The sequence below is a fragment of the Macrosteles quadrilineatus genome, unplaced genomic scaffold (genome assembly GCF_028750875.1).
Source record: "Macrosteles quadrilineatus isolate MER2022 unplaced genomic scaffold, UCM_ALF_1.0 Scaffold_2__2_contigs__length_208266976, whole genome shotgun sequence".
Taxonomy (NCBI): Eukaryota; Metazoa; Arthropoda; class Insecta; order Hemiptera; family Cicadellidae; genus Macrosteles; species Macrosteles quadrilineatus.
Window position 1 is genome coordinate 147,093,456 of NW_026542595.1, and position 22,345 is coordinate 147,115,800.

General features: G+C 32.1%; 1 protein-coding gene across 1 annotated transcript in view; it reads right to left on the reverse strand.

Annotated features, from left to right (window-relative positions):
* LOC128985007 (homeobox protein unc-42-like) overlaps window positions 1–22,345 on the reverse strand; it is a 40,778-nt gene that overhangs the window by 8,332 nt on the left and 10,101 nt on the right. Inside the window, exons 3-4 of the mRNA XM_054404381.1 lie at window positions 19,360–19,499; window positions 16,984–17,091 (exon numbers count right to left, since the gene is read on the reverse strand). Coding sequence (XP_054260356.1) covers window positions 16,984–17,091; window positions 19,360–19,499 — 248 coding nt within the window. The remainder of the gene's footprint in view (window positions 1–16,983; window positions 17,092–19,359; window positions 19,500–22,345) is intronic.

The window sequence follows — 22,345 nt, forward strand, 5'->3', positions numbered from 1 at the left end:
TAATTTTTGTGAGGTCGTTTCTATTCAGACCTACTGGAAATTGTGTATAGTAGTTGTATTGTGGTGATAATTGTTATGGAAGAGGCAGGTATGCTATGGAAGGTGGTATCGTTGACTAGGTCTATACACTTCTCAATTGACTGTTACCTTTGACTATTAATACAACAACTTATGTATCCAATAGTCAATGCTATTACTCTCTCTACTGTAGGCTATATTGTGCGTCTGTGCGAATCGGCTGCAAATCTCACTTCAACGCTTTTTATATCGTAAAAATTGTAGAATTGCTGTTTTATTGTAAAATTATCGGATTTAAAATGCATATCGTATAGGCCTTTGATGGAATAAAAACATATTTGGTCACACAACATTTGTTTACAAGAGGATTTTTCACATTAAAACTGCAAGAAACTTTGTCTTTATATGTGTAAACTAGCTGATCTGAATTGTACACGGTTTTAACTGACTACTGAATTCCCGTACGTAGGACGGGCTAACACCTCGTTTATTTTTATAATGATTTAGCCATTTGGCAATACTATGAAGAAACTAAGTAAATTATAAATTAGACATAAGATGTGTATGCTTTGGCCGAACTACAGAAAAAGCAATATGTTATTAGGTTTTATAACAAAACTATGTCTTAAGGAACACGTTTTAATTAATATAATGCATAATTACAGAAAGTCCATACGTCCATGTACACAAATCGTAAAAGCTTTTTTAAGAGTTATATCAAACTTATCGTAAGCCCAACATCTTAAATTTGAAAGGTTTTTGGAATCTAACTCAACAATATACGTCATTACAGAAGTCATTTTGCCGAGAAGTTTCGTCAGTGACTGTACCGCATGTGATGTCGGTGGTGACTGTACATCACTCAAATCCGCACAAGAGTTGCACGTCTTGGTTAAAATCCTTTCACCTAAAACATTACTTGAGCTCATATATTATGCAAGGTCTTAGATTCAACCGAGGTTGGATTCTGCCGCTTCCTTACAACTTACAAATTGAAAGTGTTGACTTTGATACAATGTTGGAAAAGTTGTAAATTTAAATTTTCTAGTTGCAGAAACATAAAGTTCAGTCGATAAAGTTAGTTTTATTGTAGGTTATTCTGTTTTAGATAGTTTCCAGTGGTTTAATTTTAGTACTAAATATATACTAATGCAAATGTAGAGTCATGCCTTAAACAATAAATTTACAGTGATTGCTGGTTTTACTTTGCCATAAATTTAAGTCATATGAAGTCATAATGTTTCTAGGTATCAAAATGTGTTTGTGTTTCCTTTTAAAAATGTAAATACAAATAGAGTTTGTGAGTCAGTTTTTGAGTATTCTGAGTAAAATCAATATTTCTCTAATTGCATTATATTGCAAAAACTGTAGTTTATATGGAGTTCGCTAATACAAGAGGTTTTCCCCGTGAAATACCTATTGTTTTTCCAAAAGGTAAACATATAAATAGCATTGAGGAAAATACTAACATGTAATTGGAAAATGGCCAGTACAAAGCCCGTAAAAGTGTCATTAATTTATATTTAGGGCTAATCTGGTATAATTATCACGAAACAGTGATAACTTTTTTTTTAAGAAATCTTTATTGTTTTTCCATACAACAACAAACACAAAAATACACACATGGAAAAAGAAAAAAAACAATAACCACCTTAGGTTAAAAACCTATGTTGGTGGATTTTACACTTTCTTATGTTCTAAAAATCGAAGAGGCGGTTTTGTACGGTCACTTATATCACTTGGTTATAATATATACAGTGAGTGTGAGTTCTACACAGTGAACTCTTATAATAAACATATTTTCTAACCATTTACATTATACACGGTTTTAACTGACTACTGAATTCCCGTACGTAGGACGGGCTAACACCTCGTTTATTTTTATAATGATTTAGCCATTGAAAGGAGTAATTTCTTCAGAACAGAGTAAAAGTCAATACACTTACAAACAAAAATGATACAACAGAGTAAGTATTTACATTACTTATTATCTATATAAGTCACTTCTATACTACTGTATATATACTAAATTCCATAAAAATACATTTAAGCATTTTCCAAAATTAATAAATAAGGCCACAGCTGCCTAGAAAAATCTACTTCTTAGATGGTTTTGAGATTGGATGGTAGAGCATTAAACATTTTAGGTGAAAGGTATAAATAAAATTTCTTGAAGGCTGTTAAATTTGGTTTTGGAACTATTGCATTATACCTATTTCTTAATGTTATTCTCCTTTCAGACATAGTTTCAACCTCATCTCCACTTCTTTTATCAAATATTCGTAAAACTTTATACATATATAGATTTCTCAAAGGCAAAATTTCTAACTTTTTAAATAGTGGTGCTGCATGTTCTGTTCTACATTTGTTACTTCCAAAACTGCTGAAAAAAATAACTACGGTACTGAATTGAATTTTTGTATTTATTTGAAATTTAAATAAACCATCCAAACAGTAATATTTATTATGTTCAATGTTATAATTGAAGTGGGAATGATATAACATTTTTGTACGACTGATAGTTTTGCATAACACATTATAATTTTAAACCGTGATCCGGCTCAATTTAAATCAAAACAATTAACTTTTTTAGCACAAACTTATGTTGTTTTTTAAATAGTAATTTAATTTAAAAATATCAAAGTGTAAACCTTTATATCTATTCGTATAACCGTGCCGTGGGCTGATAGAGTTTTATATTGTGAATTGGCTGTTTGTTTTATCCGTTATCTAATTTACTTGTTCGACAACTTATTTTGGGACACAGTGATAAACGAAATAAAAATATACTGGTTTTTGTTTCTTTCTAAGGGGTTTTATTTTATTAAAATAAATGGTTTGTTTGAAAAAAATCTACAAGTAAAGTACCCAAATAATAGTCTTTACAATATTTCTTATCTCTATTATCATCTTAAAACAAAACCATAACCACAGCATAATACGATCGCATAAATGATATGCTGGACTTGTTTTACAGCACTTTTGTAATTTATCCAAATAGTACTCTATTAATAAATACTTTTTACTCGCACCCAGCTCAGATATTTTTTACTTTCCCGGCTACCATGTTTAAATCAAACACAGATTTAAGTTTAACGATAATGATTGGAAAAATATCAACTATTGTTGAACTAACTACGTTAAGTGTCCATTTCTTGGTAAACAATTTTATCGACACTACAAAAGAAAGTAGCTTATTAACATCCAGTTCACTTAAAACTGCTAATAATCTCCCTCAAATAAAACTACAGTTTCGAGTTTATATGACGCATGATTGATTTAAATCCATATTAGATTTTTTTCGTTGATAAAACGTAAGTTACACCAGGTTACACCCTTCAGTAGTAAACGAAAGGCTGGGCAGAGGTGAACGCCTTTTAATTGTTAAATACTACTTCCGCCTCTTGACTTTAATGGGACTAAAACTTTCTACTTAACCTTTTCTGAGAGCTCTTATTAGGTGGAATAATTTAATTGATTGTAGCTTTGATTTTCTAAATGAATCCAAAGGTTTTCACGTGTTAAAATGTTTATCAAAGGCTATACAATATTTTTTTTTAGTTTTTCATTGCTTCCAATTTGTAAATTTTTTTATATAGTACTCAATTTTTCAGGAAAAGAGCCTTAATTGCAAATAATATTACAAACAGACAGATATTTTTAAGGTTTTAATTATTAATATCACTAAAATCAATCTTTGACTTAGTTAGTACAGTATTTAATTTGCACTATGCGTTGATAGCGTAATTGTTACTATAAAAAGTGCAATACGGACAGTTATTTATAAGATAGAAAACATTTTGCTTCTTATACCATTGTATTCACGAATGATCAAACATTTTCTTATATTTCTTAATTTTTAAATCTAATTGGTATTTTAGAAGTAATCTCAAAACGTCTTACACAAGAGTATACGAGGAGAAGGTGTAACACACCGGAAACAGCAGTCAAGTCCCCGTGGACTTCCGGTTCCGACTTGGTCCCACGGGTACTTCCGCTCTTTGCCGTGGATTAACCAAGATTTCCTCCAGAATGTTAAACGTTGAATTGGTGGAGAAGCATAATTTATGTGCATATTGCTAAATGGCCAGCTTTTTCAATCTTGGTACCATATCACCATTTTAATTTTATTAAAGTTTGTAAATAGAACCGTAGCTTTACCCGTGCTCCGCAACTGATAACTTTTAAAAAGATGCTTAAAATTTGAAAAAACTGTTAGTGCTTAACAATGTTTATAAAATTTACGTATTTTCTATTGTTAAAGGATTTTCCATTGAGAAAGAACGTCGATTTGCTTTATGCCATCATTGAATAAAACCATTAAGAAATGTAAAAAAATCAAATGTAGATATTGCAATTTTGATTCTTTTGGCTGCCTTGTAAAATAAAGAATGTCAATTTCACAAATCTCTGAAAATAGTGAAAGATAGAGATACTTGGGCTTACTAGTAGGTATGTTTTAGACCCAAATGCCCACGCTTCGGAAAAAAATATAAATATTTACGCTTACTATATAAATACTTAATATACTAAAATGTTTTAGCCATTGACTACGCTTAGGTTACAAAAATAGTGATGATGCAAATCAACAGGACATATATTTTTCAAAGTGGTTTTTATATATTTTTTTTAATATTTGGTTTAGTTTGGTCATTCTAAATGACAGTAAACATTTTGCAGGATATAATTAGAGTTGATGAAAAGTAGATAATAATTTGACTAAACATTTATTTTGCTATGTTGAAAGCCTTATACACTCATATGTATAAAACTTTTAACCTGTTCTTTGGACCTAGAAACAATATCCCAAGGCTACCTGTAATGTGAATTTTGAAAAGCTCTATATTGTATTAAGTTTATGGGAATTAATTCGAAAATTACTTTCTATTAGGATGGAAATGTAGTTGTCATGGATTCTGTAAAGCGTTTGACTTTACTTCATTACAAAAATGCTACTTGCGTAAATAAGAGAAAAATAAATATGTTACTGGAATCTAGTAAATTCCAGTACTAGTAGATAAACCCGAATCTTGAAAGCTTTATATTAAAATTTAAAAATCTTATTAACCATTTATCAAACAAAATTGTTTTTTGTATTGTAAACTAAAGGACTTACGACATAGCATATTTAAAAATATTTTCATAACACCATATTGCCTTTGATAATACTATTGACACAAAAAAGTGATCCAACTACAATTAGTGATTGCAGTTGCTATTTGTACTTGCTTGTATTTTAGTGTTTGTTAAAAACTCAGATTCATTTTGAATTAGGGCGGGAGGAGTTTATACCATTGAATAATGAGGCCTTCAAAATGGGTGTCGATAAATGTACGTCAAATAGCCCCACAAACACTTTTTAAAAGTTATTTATTAGTACAGATTGTTTAAATCTCCTAAACAATGTCAGTATTAAAAACAAATATTAGTTTTGGATATTTATAGAAATATCATGAGATGATAACAATTCTTGATACTTCTTGATTCTTGTGAGTTTAACATTTTTTTCAACTTAATTGAACTTTCTTCCTCTTAAACGAACAGTTGTTTATTTTCTTTCTATATCAACTACAATTTATTAAAAGTGTACATCTACAGAGTATTACATTTTTTCACGTTTCGTTTTACTAAATGCTGTACTATATAATATCTATCCTTGAATTTTATATTTTTAACAAACTATTCAATCTTTTCAATTACAACCACCACCGAAAAATACATTCATAAAAATCTATACTTAAAATAAAAATACCAACGCAAAAAACATTTAATTCCACAAAGCAAAATGCTCTGTCAAAACACGGCGTTTGATGCAGTTTGATGTTACAGCGGCAGCGAGATTCTGGCAAATGCCGCAGTCAAAAACATGGCCTGTGGCTGGCGGACTGAGTGTGTTGTATTTTTCGATACAAAGTCTAATCGAGTTTTGGGGGCGGGGAGGGGGGGCAAGCTATGATGGAATTGGCTAATCATGTTACTGGCTACATTTGATGGGAAGAGATCTCTCTGACAGAACATTACCCGGTCTCGTTTTGTTGTAATATTGAAAAACATTGGTAAATGTTCTCTTTAAAATTAGGATCTTTTTATTTCATTTTTTGCTACCTTATGATACAGGGAAATACATTTTAGATTTATTTTTAATAAAACTTGTATTGTGGCTTGAAAATTTTGTGTAGTATAGTTAAAATCGATTGGACATGTGTAAAGACTAAGGTGAATTTTAGTTTTGTTAATTACTTAGCTATTATAGTATTAACAATCACGTGCAAATTTAGTGAAACTTTGAAGGTGCTAAATCTGTTACTTCAGTATAAAAAACAAAACTATTAAACCAGTCCTTTTAAAAATAATTTGGAATATGATACTACAACATGTTATTTTAACAGCAGACTAGCAATATTATACAGTTTAGTCTTATACATTCTGTAATATTTTACAGACAAATTCGTACCAAAACGAAATTATAACGTAGAATATAAACTATTCCATGTTTTAATCAATATTATTTTTGCTGATACGAGATACGAAAAACTCAGAATGTGTTGAGTATGTAAAACTGATAGTTTATTGATATAATATGTCAAATTGTATAGGTATGAATCCAAAATGAACAACCTACATATTTAGTTTACTCTACATAGCGTGAAGTAGGAAATAAAGGTATTGCAAGAACGTTCACGTTCAATTTATCTAAAGCAAAATCCTAACAATATTTTTTTAAGTCGTGAATTCAATCTATTAGTAAGCGTTGAGCTGGATATCAGTCAAAAATATCAACATCAAATATAAATAACGACCTACTTTAAATTATAAACTCCTTCAATGTTGTAGATATGCAAGGCACGCACGACGTGGCTGTAGCTATATTGAGTGTACGCGCCGTTGTACTTTCACAAGCTGGTTGTGAATCTAGCTGTGCCACTTTTTGTGACTTTTGACTGACTGATTAATAGTAGTCAAACTATTACTGTTGTTTACCACCACGATTCTGTAAAAGCAATTATGAAGAAATGTATCCATGAAACTTACACAGATGTATTTATTTTACCGGAATTATAAAATAAAGTAGATTTGAAGCACCACTTCCATAATTCCTTTTGGTTTCGTACAAAAAACAAAGCCTAAGTACGGTGAACACTGGAATATTGTAATATTGGAACACAGTTTGACACAGATTTGATACTATGTACTTTACAGAAAACGTGGATGGTAAAAACATTTTAGCGTAGTTTAAAAAAATGCATTTTAACTACTGTATGTGATATAACTTTGTTGATTTAAAATTTTAAACAAAAATCTAAAAAAAATTTAAACCTCCAGTCTGATAAAGAATAGAAAACGGAAAAAAGAATAAACAAAAGTCACAGTTTTAATGAAAACTGTAGCATTTCTAGGTAATGAAGGTTTGTATCAACTGATTGTCAACATTTCTAAATTGTACTTGACTTTATTAATTTAAAAAAATCCTCTTCATCCTCTACTAATCCTCACCAAGGATAAGTCAGCAAATCGAAGAAGTGATGATTTTTTCGTAAACACATTTTTCGATGCAATACAGAACATCAGCAAATAGGTTTTTACAAAATTTTGAAAAATCAGTGATATATAACAAACGACCTAAACGTATAAAAATAAAGTCAGTTAAAACATTGCAGTATATTTCCTTAGTTTATTTTACCGTCCTCTTACTGTAATTAAAAACTAGCGTGGCTCAGTTCACAAACTGGTTGAACTCTAAACATATGAAACAACACAGTCGACATAAAACCAACACTACTAACAAAGTAAAATTTATTATAAAATGAAAAATGTTAGTAGTTCTGTGTGGTTCTAGAATATTTCTTTTGAAAATATTGGTATAAGGTATAAGTTTGTCTTTAAGATGGAAACACTAAATAACGAGTTAAACCAGTTTTCCCACAGTGGCTTAGCTGAAAATTGTGCAAGAAGGGGTGGTGAGTTTCTGGTCAATATGAGAACAAAGGGAAATGTAGTAGTGGAGAGGGATGGGGCGCATGTGTGACTAGAAACAGTCGAAGGACCTGAAAACTACACGAATCACCTAATTTGGAAAGCGATCTAAAAAGGTTCTTAAAGGTTGGTTGAGGTGCCTCAAGTTAATAAATATTATGATGTATTTCAATGATGTATTTTTTTGATTGTATGATGTATTTCAACTTGTTTTTAATCATCGTAAAGTATGTGAAATGTTTAAAAAATTACATTTTTTGTCACAACATAAACATATTATATAGCAAAATCATGTAATGCAAGGAAGCATTCTTTCAAACGTAGTCAAATTTGATTACTTGTTGCCGAAAATAAAACTTCTGTAGTAAAACCTGTGTGTCACCTAAAAGAAAACTTGTGTGCTAAAACTTGTGATGGAATAACAAACCCATCAGATAATGTGATTCTTGGTTGCCGATTTCAAATAAAAACTATATAACACCTGAATGTTACTTTACTATTGAACATTGAAACAATTATCAAAATAATTGGTGCATTATATAAGTGTGTAGGATATGTATTTCATTTCTTCAACTGTCAATCGAAAAAAAAACTTGACATTGTTTCAATACAGATAAGTAGTAATTTTTAAATATTCAGGAAGGAATTCCAATTTAAATCTTTTTTGACTTTCCAGAGTTAAACATCCAGTAAAATCTTTTAATTAAAATTAATTGTCCATTAAATATCCCTATTCATTCCATTGATACCTTGAATATTCCACCCCATTATTTACATTGATAAATCCAAAACAAAGTACATTTAAAACATTTAACTTCGTCCGTTTTCAACAACAATAAAACACTGTTGTGCCTTTTTAATACAAAGTATAATGAATAGTACTGTTTTAAGAGGTGGGGACGCTCGGTGGTTGTAGCAGGGGGGGGGGGGGTAGCGAGCTATGATGGGATTGGGTAATCGAGTTATGGGGTACATTTGACGTGGGTAGCGGGGTAGAGGGGTAGACTCCCTATATTACCACGACTTTAATCTTCGTCAATATTTAAAAACACTCGACCATTCGACAAACATTTTCGCCGTTTTCAGTCGCTCTTTTATTTATTTTTATCGAAATAAAATAACGTCGATTGGTTGGAAATTGGTGTCTTTGTGCTCTTGATTGGTTGTATTGGAGTTGTTACAAGTGGCGTGATTCACATTCGGACAAAGTAATTAATACGTTTTGAACGTTTATTAGTTCAGAGTGTTTTTGTTGAATGTGTTGATTATTTTGAAAAAATTTGTATAGTTACATAGAATCGTTGAAAATATTGTCCCAATGTGCCCTAACTAGTTAACGTATGAGGTAATCACATTTTTTGTATACAAGTTATAAAAAAGTTTCGTTTATGAGCGTGTATTTAAAATGAATTAATGTGGCTATTAGAATGGATTATTTGGTTTTGGTATGGAATTAAATGTGTCCGCAACACACACAGCTTTGCATGTACAGGGTATTTATAAAAAACTGTTCAACTTCAAACAACCGTAAAACCTTGATGACTTAAAGGAATGAAATAACAATAAAAACCTTGGAAATCATCAAGCTTTGGCACATAATAAGGAGTTTACATAACATTAATGTGTTTTCCATTATTTGAATGCAAATAATTAAGCCTAAATTCCAGTTCGTTCCGAACACGACTTTCAGAAAACGCTTTCTTTCCCCGAGTTCTTCTTTGGTGCTCACCTTACTGGAATAGACACGATCCTAAACGAAGCCCCACTTAAAAAAGTCACACGGGGTAATATCTCGTGACCTAGGAGGCTAATAATTAATAAGCTTTAATACGAGCTTCTTTGCGATTCTAAAGCTGGGTTTTCCTAGACGCGGAGTCGGCCAGCGGAGAGCGGACAACGGAGAGCGGAATTGAAATTACATGGCATTCCGCTCCGCTGCTAGGAAAACAGTAACATTAAATTACCTAAGACAAGCTGAGTCCGCTCTCCGTTGTCCGCTCTCCGCTGGCCGACTCCGCGTCTAGGAAAACCCAGCTTTAACGAGACTTAAATGTCTTTGTTTTTAACAGTCCATCTGGAATTCTCATCACATGATCGTATGTTAATTCTCATTGTTGCATTTTCATCGCGATCACCTCTCATACAAACATGGAGGGTTTTCGGTACTTGAGTATTAAACGGAGGCCACATTTTGTCAGCGCGCTGCGGCGGTTATGTTAGGTTGGGTTATCGTAAATATTATGTGAGTAGGACTTTCCTCGCTTCGTTATGAATCGAAGGATACCAGACGAGTTATACTTTCTATTATGATAACCCAACCTAACATAACCGCCGCAGCGCGCTGACAAAATGTGGCCTCCGTTTAATACTCAAGTACCGGGTTTTCTCTCAAACCTCTTTTAGCGAATTTCCCATATAGGGAATAAGCTATTACCGTAGTTCTCATGGTAAGACTTGGACCCGGGACCGATTTACTTTTTCATTTTGATGTCCCTAGAAGCCAAAAACACCATCCGTTCAAATATATATATATATGTGTGTGTGTGTGTGTGTGTCCCTCAGCACGATAACTCGAGCAAAAATGATCAGATTTTGATGAAATTTGGTACAAACTTGTAAGCCTACGTTTATTCGAACGAGTTCGCGAACCAGCATGATCGGCCCATGGGAACGGGGTTTTATGGGGGGATTTATGGGGTAAAAATTTGTTTTCCTCGTTTTAACCCTCAAAACTTAAAATTTTCCAAATTTTCTCTAGATCATTTTAAAGAGCTTAAAAAACAAATAATTTAGTATATTGAAGTGTTTCTGTATGATCATTGGTTACGGAGAAAATTGTAATTTTAAAATTCCCATGTTATTCTTATGGAGAATAAGTAAACTGTTGTAGTTTGCTTGTTTATGGATATATTTGGATCAAACCTGGCAAATATATTTATTTTATACAAAGCTATATTTTGCTAAAAAACACACTTTATTACCCTCCCTGTAGGCAGCAAACCTAGGTACTCGTTAAACCTCATGTTATTTAAATAGATTTAATTGAAAATCAAATCAGGCAAATGGAAATTCGCTTAGACTGCAGGTTTGCTGCGGCGGGGGTATTATTAACCCTCAACTTTTTCCTCTTTATTATAACTACACCGCACAGGAACCATATCCAATAATAACAATGTACAGATAAATATTTCCTAGGGATATACTTGAACATCTAGTAGATTTCCTTTCTACACGGAACGCTGTTCGTATTTAGCCAACCTAATATTTGTATCACTAATAACAGCAGCCCTACATACTCATTTTAGACGTAACTTAAATAACTTTTTGTTGTAAAAATAACAACTTGAGAATATTACATTTAGTAAAATAAATGCGAATTCGGTATTCACTATATTGTTGAAACTTAATATTTGTTTAACTTAGTCTCTTAGCAAAATGTTCTATTTATTGAAAATTGATAACTAGGTAAGGAATATGATTATAATTTTAGTTTACTACTCGAATGAAAGTCAGTATAACAGGTTTAACTGGAGAATATTTTCACATAAGATAACAAAGTTACCTAAAATAAAATCACTTCAGTTCCGTAGTCCTTGTGGCTATTCTACTGGTAGTTTCCAATACCGTTCACAATAGGGGCGCAGGTTTATTTCTAATCCATCAATTTACTTGCACAAAGAGCCCGATTTGCGGTGCGGTTCATACAGCGAGCCTCTACTAATGATATGGCGGTCCATCATGCTATACGTTGACAATGAGATTACTTCAATTTGGACAGAATTGATTTGTAATTGGCACAGAGAGAGCGAGTGAGAGAGAGATGTGTGGACTGCCCAGACACGGTAGTACATTGCATTGCATTACAAAGTTGTATCGTGTTTTGTGTAATTTTAAATGATAAAAATATTTGAACAATTTGTACTTATGTATTCCAAAATAATTTGCCATGGAACATTTTCTGGATATTTAAAAATCCTATGATGAATTCTCGTCAAAGAAAATTAACGTAATTGTTTCAAATAAAGCATATTTAAAACTAGATAAAAATTATAGTGGCTAGTAAAAACCGTAAAAAGATGGTTTTTTAAATTTAACAGTATTTTTTATCGTTATAATATATTACTGTACTACTTTGTTTAAGATTTAACAAAATATACCTAAAGGTCTACCTACCTTATTTATTTATAAGACGGAAATACTTTACCAGGAATGTAAGTGTTAGGATTTTATATATTTGTTATATAATTGCCCGTGAAATGCTTACATGTAAAACATTTTCAAATACCTATTAAGTTATTTCTATTAAACTGTGTTATATTAACTAAACGATCTAATGTTCTTATATGTATGAATTAATCGTGTTAACATAATATATAAAAATTAAAAAAGCATTACCTTTAACATTGAACTAATGATAATTTTTTAATAACTAAAAACCTCCCAATCAGTGATAAAAGAACATAATTCGCAAAGGTTATCCAAACCAGACGAAAGTCAATTTCCGTGGACAAGGGACGCTTTTAACAAGCAATATATCAACGCGACGACTAAATATTTACCTCAAAAAGCTTAAGCCTCACAAAGCCACTTATGCAGAAGGCTTTGCCAATTACCTCGTGTTTATATGGGACAAGACGGAAATGGAAATTTAAAACGAGATTTAATTTTATTTCCTGCCAGAAGCTTTCCCTTCTTTGCTAAGATGTATGGGCATGTGCGTCGTGCAAATGTAATTTCCTGTGCGAGCTCTTACCACAAAGCAAGTAACCTAAATAATCCCTCTCTTATACCCCTCCCCCCTCCCTCAACCCTCTCAGGAAACCTCCAGCTTTCTTGTGTTCCCAGCCACTAATGCATCAGCCCAGCGCTTTACCACCAAGACTGAGTTCTTGCTTCTCTTTTTATTATTTTACGTCTTGGAAATAAAGAGTGATTTTAAGTATAAAGCATGTGTGAGAAAAAGTTGTTTTGAAAAACTTTGATTTCACATTAGGGTTTGATTACTTCTATTCAAGTAAATTGTGGTTTCTCATTAGATACGTTGGGAAAGACCACGTAAGATTAATATTATTTTTTTAATCTTCAATTTGTCCATACAACAATCTATGTCTTCCTTTTGCAATATTTAAAAGCGTTGGAAAGCGTATTTGATCATAATAGTTCAAAAACTAAATTTTTCTTAATTGTGTAGAGTGTCGCAATACTATTTAGTTTGTACTTTTGCGCCCTAAATCTTAGAATTATAGGACAAAATCCAAATTGAAGTTTATTAAGGATGTGTTGTTAGGGAAAAAAACTATTCAAATTTGTTCGGCAACATCTATTTAGTACCTACTAAACTCGATGCGAAATGCTTTTTTGGTTGGCAGGACTGAACATAAAAATGTAATACCCTCGCCACAGCTAACCTGCAGACTAAGTAAAATTCCATTTACCCGGCGGAATTTGTACTAAAATATTCCCTAAAAATTGTCAGATTTATTTCCTATTTAAATAACATTAATTTTAGTGAGTACTTAGGTTTGCTGCTCCGGGGAAGATATTGAGTTGTGTTTTTTTTATTGAAATGTTGATGGCTTAGTATGAAATGAACATAATTTCCAAATTTGATTAAAATATATCCATTAACAAGCAAACTAAAACAGTTCATTTATCCTCCATAAGGATATAATGAGAAATTTAAATTTACAATTTATAATTATCTCCGTAACCGTTGGGCATAGAACAACGCTTCTACATACAATATTATTTATTTTTTGAGCTCTGCAAAATGGTTTGGAGAGAAATTATGAAATGTTGTGTTTTTAGGGGGGAAATAGTAAAAATCAACTTTTACCGCATAGAACCCCCCATGAACCCCGTTCCCATAGTCCAATTATGCTGGTTTGCGAACTCGTTCAAATAATCTTAGGTTTACACGTTTGTGCCAAATTTCATAAAAATCGGATCATCAAGTTATCGTGCTAACTGATACATTTAAACTGTATATACATTTATATAAATTTGAACGGGTTGTGTTTTTGGCCTCTGGGGACCTCAAAACGAAAAAGTAAATCGGTCCCGGGTTAGATCTTACAATGATTCCTACGGTAAAATAGCTTATTCCCTATATGTGGAATACGCTAATATTTAATAAAACAATACCATATTGATTGTGATACTAATATTTTAATAAGAGACACAAATTATGTTGATTTGCAAAGTACGCTAATTGCGTCATGCATGTTTTATCTATTTCTGTACAACTATTTATTGAAGCTTTCGCATTTTTTCGGTATTAAACTATAACATCGTTTATATATGTTAAGTATAAACAGTTTGGTTTAGATATAGAAACTATTTTTTTTACTGAATAAAATATGTAACAAATTGAATACCATTTATTTTTACGTAAAAAAATAATTAATTGTTGCGTCCTATAAATAGTGTATAGATAATTTCACACGATGTTTTAAAATACCAAACAACATAGGTTTACTTTAATCCGAAACAAAAGCCAGAGTGACGACGTAGCTTGGAAATCAAGTTAGGCCTAAGAACGAAGAAGCTCCATCTTACAAAAACTGAAACAATTCCGAATGGGAAAAATAATCGAACACTTGCAATAATGCCATCAGCACAGGCGATACGTTAAATTTCTCTTGTCTGTTAAATTCAAGATGGGGAGGACAGGGGGTGGTCTCCAATTCCCGCTCCGTATCCTACAAATGGAGGGGTGCTTATGGAGGGGGGGGGGCTGGGGGACGACAGTTGGCATGAAGACGCGTAATTGAGTTTAAGCCTGTAGGGGCGCTGGTGTCGCCGGCGTCGAGACGTCATCTAAGTTAGGTCCTGTAATCTCGTGTCTCTCAGATTGTGAGAGCGATAACTTCAAAATGAGACTCTCTTATTGAGACGAGCCGGGTGAGAGGTTGAAAATCACTGTCACTGCTCAGATGTGCGATTCAACACAAATCTGGAGTACCGACCTAGTGATATATGATTTAAAATTTTGATTAGGTAACTATTGAACAAATATTGCGCCTATACGTGTGTCTAACATACAATAAACATTGAAAGACACACCTTGAAATATAGAATAAATTTTAACTTTTCCCACCACAGCAAATCTAGAGGCTAAGTGAATTTCCATTTGCCTGATTGGATTTACATTAAAATGTCTCCTTAAAAATGTCACATGTATTCCCCATTTAAATAGCATTAGTTAAACGAGTACTTAGGTTTGCTGCAACAGCATTTTCCAAATTTTTTCAACACATGTTGCATAGAAACACTTCAATTTAATAAATTATTTGTTTTTAAGCTCTAATAATGGTTTGGAAAGAATTTGCTAAATTTCATGCTTTTAGGGTCAAAAATGGGATCCCGTAGTCCGATCATGCTGGTTCGCGAACTCGTTCGAATAAACGACGTAGGTTTACTCGTTTATACCAAATTTCAAAATCGGATCAATTTTGCCCGAGTTATCATGCTGACGGACAAATATGTAAATTAGTCTTACCATGTGTACCACGCTAATAGCCTATTCCCTATATGGGAAATTCGCTAAACCATACTAAATTGTACAGTTAAATTCTTTAACGTACAATATAAGAAATAAGAAATAAGATATTTATTTTCCCATTTTTTTACATTAAATTGTTTACAACATCACTTATTACAATACTAGCCATGGCATGACCTATAATATCAATACATTAAAACTCCTTTAAAAAAATCAATCCCGCTTCATGCCTGTATAATTGTATGATAATTTTAATTAGCATGGTTTTGTTAAATTCATTGATGTAAAATGCCGAACTATTCCCCTAAAATCTAAAAACCTTGTCACTGCACTAGAGATGTGTGTGTTCAACATTATCACGCTTCAAACTACCTTGATATCTCTAACATATTTATTGGATTGTAGATTCTAAATTCTAAAGAAATTAAATACTGTTACCTTAAAATTGAGTTTTTAAACTCTAGCACTACTTTGAATGTCTAAACTTTAAATACACTCACGTTTTACGAATCAGTGAAGTAAAGTATTGTTACAATAAAAAACCAAAGATTAGATTTTAAAGTAAAATAAACGGTATCAGCAATCTGACACACACTTTCTCCCAATAACTTGTCAATAACCTTTATCATGGGTAAGCGATGAGAGTAACTAATTATGATATTTAATAGGTAAAATCACAACAGTTTCGTTAGCTTTTGAGCCGTAAATTTTACAGTAGTGTGGGATTGCACTATTTTGTTTAGAATTATAATGACAATAACAGACAAATTTAAATAAGTGTTTTTTATCCTTTTTTTTCTTTTTTTATGGGGTTTTATGGGAAAATAACATAAGCCACAATAACCTTTGAACCCCAATTTTTACAGCAATGGGAAGGTTGCACTATGCTGTTAAGAATTATAAGGACTATCACATACTAGTTTAAATCAAAACCGGGGGTTTTTTAATAAGTTTTTCTCCTATTTTTGAGGGGAAAACATAATTTACAATAACTTTTGAACCATGGTCAGATTTTATAGGGCTACAACATACTTAATTTTTATTAAAATCAGTCGTTCCATTTTTGAGAAAATTCGATTTTTCCATTATTTTCAACATTAAAAATCAAAGTTTAAAAAAAAGTGAAAAATCGGACTACAGCTGTTGTCTCTAGCTCTGTACACATCCAGACACACTCACATACATCACTTTGACAACCACTTTTTTGGGTTCAGGGGGGCCCTAAATGGATATTTCCACTCAAAACTCAAACTCGAAAATTTTGACGAAAACAATACTCTCTCCTTATACTATGTATAGGAAGAGAAAGTAAAAATTAGCATGGGTGTATACACTGTTTATACGTCATGTATTGAGACAATCGAGCATATTAAGGTTTTTACCGTTTAAAAGGCATGGAGATTTTATCATACAACAATCAACAGGCAGAAAAAGAAAGCTTAATGTTATGCAATTTTACTTTCCCAAGTAAATGATAGTCACTTTACCTGTATCCGCGCCTCATTGAGCTTGGTAGTCCTCGCCAGTTCCTCTCTGCAGTAGATGTCTGGGTAGTGGGACTTGGCAAAGGCGGCCTCTAGCTCTGCTAACTGTTCCTGTACACAACCACAAGAATCATGTCTAGACTTTGACGGAGTGTTCTTAGTATATCTAAATGTGTGGTCCATGAATAACGAATCATAAAAAATGTCAATCATCTGTTGTTACATATATCGATGGTTGTTACCCGTAGAATTTTCATTGTTGTATAAAACAACAACAAATGTCATGCCATTTGATTAATCGCAGATCGTTGGACAGTACAACACCGTGATTTTTGCATTGAAGCCTATTTAAAAAAAACGAGTCTGTAATTGTAGCTCAGCGGTTATTTCGTAATATAATTTCAACGTCCGTAATCATGGTGTGGTCCCCTCTAGGAATACTATCTATGGGTGTGTGTTTAATTTAAGAACTAAGGAATCTGTTTTTAAGAATAAACCTCCGAGGAGGTCAAATTCTCTGCGTACAGATGAGAACATTGCAAGAGTTCTTCTTCTTCTTCGTGATGTTCCAATCCAGAGAGCTGAAACTCTACTGGACTGAGGCTGTTTTAGGACTTAGTCCTCTTCAGCCAGGGAAGCAAGAGTTCGGGAGTCTGTTCTCTAAAATCCAAAAAGATCGGCAAAAAAGCGTTCTGTTGCTTTAGGTTGCTAGGACCAGTTTACATCGTATTTTACAAGACGATTTGAAAATTACACCCCTACGAACTGGTTGTTGCACATTAGCTCAATCAAGGTGACCGTAGATAAATATTCTAGTAAAGTTCTGATTTGATCTGGGAAAAACTGCTTTGTTAAACGATTAAAGTGGTATTCGACTCAACGAATGTTGATTTACAACATATCCAAAATAAGAAGAAATACAACCGTGAGAAAGTGACTAAAAATACAATTTAAAATGGCGGCTTTTTCTTAATTGGACCATTTATTTGGAAAACCTGACAACCAAAATTCCTATTTAAAATTTGTTTTTATATAATTTTCCATGGTTGGATTTTGTCAGATTTTGGGTAGGCATATGTTATAAAGCGACCTTTTCTGAGTTGAATACCACTTCAATCACTTGTAAAGCAGTTTTGCCCAGGTTTAAGGGTGATTGTTCTTAGTTAGACTGGACTATAAGTCTGATGTTTTGTCAAAGACTCTTTCAGCTGATTGAAGGTGAAAACCTACTAGGCGCCTTTACTTACAATGTTACTTATAACTAAAATGAGCTTCAATACAAAAGGCACGGTGTTGTACTGATCAACGATCTATGATTACTCAAATGTTGCTGTTTAATACAACAATTAAAATTCTACACAATTGACATTTGTTCAAAAATGATCAGTTATTTTTGTACCACCCTTTATTATCTTTTTAGTTAATCTTACGATTACGAAACTAGAATAGCGTATACTAAATTTGGTAGGTTGTTTTTTAAATTAATAGGCTTAACATTCTTATATATTTATTTGTTGTGTAGAATATTAAGCATGATATGGAAACTTAAAACTTTAAAATCTGTCATTTAGGCTACCAAAATCGTAATTCAAACTAATTCGAACTTAAGTTTGCGTATCTTCAAATTTCTTTTCTTTCTCGCTTACTCTCAACCTTGAATATTTAAGTTGAATTAATAAGTGCTACACGCTTTATTTGTTTATTTATAACACGTTTTACAAAATTATCGACCGTACTAGATCGATTCAAAACTATCTGATATCTAATTTATATCTTTTGTTCTGTTTTTATTTGGAAATAATTCTTGGGCTACTTACAGTAGAGGAACAAGATATATTTTAATTGCTATATAGCTGTTTAATAAAGGTCTCCAGTGAAGAAACTATTTTTGAAATGTTGTTAAAATATTCAAAATAGTTTGTTAAAATAGTGAAAATAAACCACGAGAATTTTATAATCTGTGTGACTGACCGCGATGATAAGCGTTCTTGTTAGTATTTGGCAAACAAATTTAATAGATGCTAAATCACCTCAAATGGAACGTAGTTAAAAACTATAAATGATTTTTTCTCAATTTCAGTAATGGCATAGTCATATTTCTCTATCTTGCCAATTGTATTGACATTGTGTTGAATGAATGAGTATTACAAAGGGTGATGAGTTGCGTATGGAGCCGATAGAATTAGTATCAAAGGCACTTTTGTATTTTCTTGTGGAAACATTTAATTGTGTTACAATGCTCTGATAGAAATTATAACAACCAATATAGATTTTGCAGCTTAATATTTACAAAAAGGTGCTAGAGTTTTACTTTTATGAATTCTGACATTATTTTAATACCACGAAAAACCAAAACTACCTCTATAATTATTTCCTCACCTGTGTGAAGGTGGTTCGATGCCGTCGCCGGGCGGGGGTTGGACAACTAGCAGTGGTGGGGGTGTGTTGTACGCTAGGGGAAGGTCCACCCCCGACAACCAAAGGCTCGTTTTTCAGCTTCTTAAAAGCTCCTTCCGCACCTGAAAAACTTCATAATTAGCCTTTCCGCAGGCCAAAGAGAATAACAAGCCAGGTTTAAACAAAGTGAACTGCATTAAAGATATCCATGCTTTTTACCAGATTATGTGGTGTGGCTCTTTTGATTCTGACTAAAGAAATCTTCCTATCTTTTACTGGAGATATTACAAATTTCACATACTATAAAGGCTATGGGTAAAAACCGATTGTCAGGGCTTGATGGTTGAGTCAGTATTTCGAGATTCAAAAGTAAGACATTAGTGGATTACTCAAGATTAATTTAATACGTTTACTAAACAATTACAACATTAAAATTAATTTTCTCTCTTCAGGTTGAAATTGATGAAATTATGTTATGAAACTGTATTTAAAAAAAGTTGTACTGTATATATCAGTTCATTATTTAGGATTATTAGCTGGAAAGACGCAAAATACTATTAAACATGAATACTCGTACATTTACCTGCTATAGCTAAAAATAGAATTAAGGTGTGTGTATGTATGTACTACGAAAAACTAGTTTAAGTATAAATTTTACAATTAATACGACTGATCTACTGTTCTAATATAACGTAAGAATAGAAAATACCGGTAATAATATAACGCACTGTAAATGTCCAAAAATAAGTGGTAAACATTGCTCTACATTTACCAAGCTTACTAAGACAAGCTTAACTTTTTTGAAATTGGATGAGAAGTCAATACGCTTAAAACGAAGTCAATGCTAGTCCTTTTTTTCATTAAAAATACAGCAGTGTAGATGTTTTAATAACACATCCAGCGAACATTTAATAACAGTTTTTATTCAGCTGTAAAATTAAGCAATTGGGGCAAATGTTACCAAAATGTTGTGAAATCACATATTGAGAACAAAAGTGTTTGTTCTAATTATGGAAATATGATTTGTTATAGACCTACTATTGGCCTCCGTTGGAACACTAAGAGTATGTATTCGATGTTTAATGGAGTAACATTAGTGGACAAAGGATATTTCCATATTTAAACCGAACAAGCATTACCTCTCATGTGAAACTGATCTAATTATAAACTCACTAAACATTGATTACCATACCATTCCGCAAATAATGCAGTCCGACGCACAAACAATACATTATATTTTATTGGATTACCGTTGCTTCATGTTGTCAAAGTAATACACGTCGTAGTTTTTGTTTACCATTACCATTTTGTAATTATTTTCAGGCGTTGATTTCTTTATTTTCATATTTGTGCAGCTAGTAATCAAACACACGTATTTTATCCATTTAAGAAAATATGTCGAAATATTTTTCTAAAATAGGGTGTTCCTGAATTTGCAAAGCATTTACAATACTATTGACACAATTGGGTGTAAAATAGCAAAACCGTATGATACTAATAGTATTAGTATTTATTAAAAAGTATCCCATAATGTATAAATGACTAGTCGTATTCAGTTGTTATTTAGAATTGTAGTGTTTCAAGTTTATAATATCTTCCTTTCCTACCATTAAACTGACATTTTCTCTATTATTCTTCTGCATTTTATGGGACTTAATACTACGACATAAGAGACATATTACTTTTCCCATAAGGTGTTGGTTTACTAATAGCTTATCTATAAAAAATTAAAGATATATTCAATGGAAATTTAAATGCATATTTACTCTATCTTAATTACTTGATTCAGCTCATATTAACTTATATGCTCTTTTATTCTTGAACACAATCTTTGTTGTTCGGATGAAAGCTAGCCTTAGTTTACGTACAGTTTCAAGACCAACAAATTTAATAACTAAAATGTTCAATGTTCTTAAAATTGAAAAAATTAAATCTTTAACAACTAATGGCTTTTGGTATAATAAAAAGCTCTCGATCGTTGTGTATGTAGATTTCGAGATTTTCAATGTGACAATCCTTGAATCTACTTTTACTTAAACTTCTGAGTCCTGCCTTCAAATGATTACTTTCGATGAAATATTAGTCTATAAGCCAGCTCCTCAATAGAAATGCATACTAATAATTGTATTGATGGCTGAATTAATAATGAGTGTTTATTGTTTTACAGTAACAATATATGCAACATCAATGTTTCGTGCATAGAAATGTAAAGTTTAAATTCATAAGGTATACTTCCAACTTTAAACTTGCATAATTTTATAAGTCTCGCAATCATACTTTAAACAATTCGATACGGTCAACTGTTAATGTTATATTAAGTTTGTGTTCTGTTTTTTGTCGGGAATTATGTAATGAGCTTATAATGAAGTTTTTTTTTTTAGTCCAGTAAGGTTAGCGTTTTCGCTTTGGGAATTATTTTTATAGCAATGGATTTAGGCAACCTTTCTATACAATGTGAACTTGTTACGCTATCTCCAACGTCAAAACTCCCTTGTTATGAAAAGTATACTCTAATGTCTTAAAGGTCTTACTAGTGTGCCATTTCACTTCAATCCGATGTGAGAGAGTATATTTTTATAAGAATTCGCGTTTGAAAACAATATGTAATAACCATCAAAAACAGTCAACTTTGTAATTGACTTGGCAATGACATGTCTTTAAATGATTGAAAAATATTAGATTTTTGAATTAAATATGTTTTATAGCATCAACATTTAAAAATGCTCGATCGAATACAATAAGATCTCCCAGCTTTCATAGATCTTATTTCATAATCCTTAACTAATATTATCTCAAAAATATAACTAAACAATTTCGTATTGATTATCACAATGACAATCTGTTAGTACCAACTATCCCTACAGTCCATCAAATGTGGAAACCATCTGCACCAGCTCAAACATGACACCTGTCAACCAAAGGGGGGAGGGGTTGTTGGAAATATCAATTTGTCCGCACACACACACTC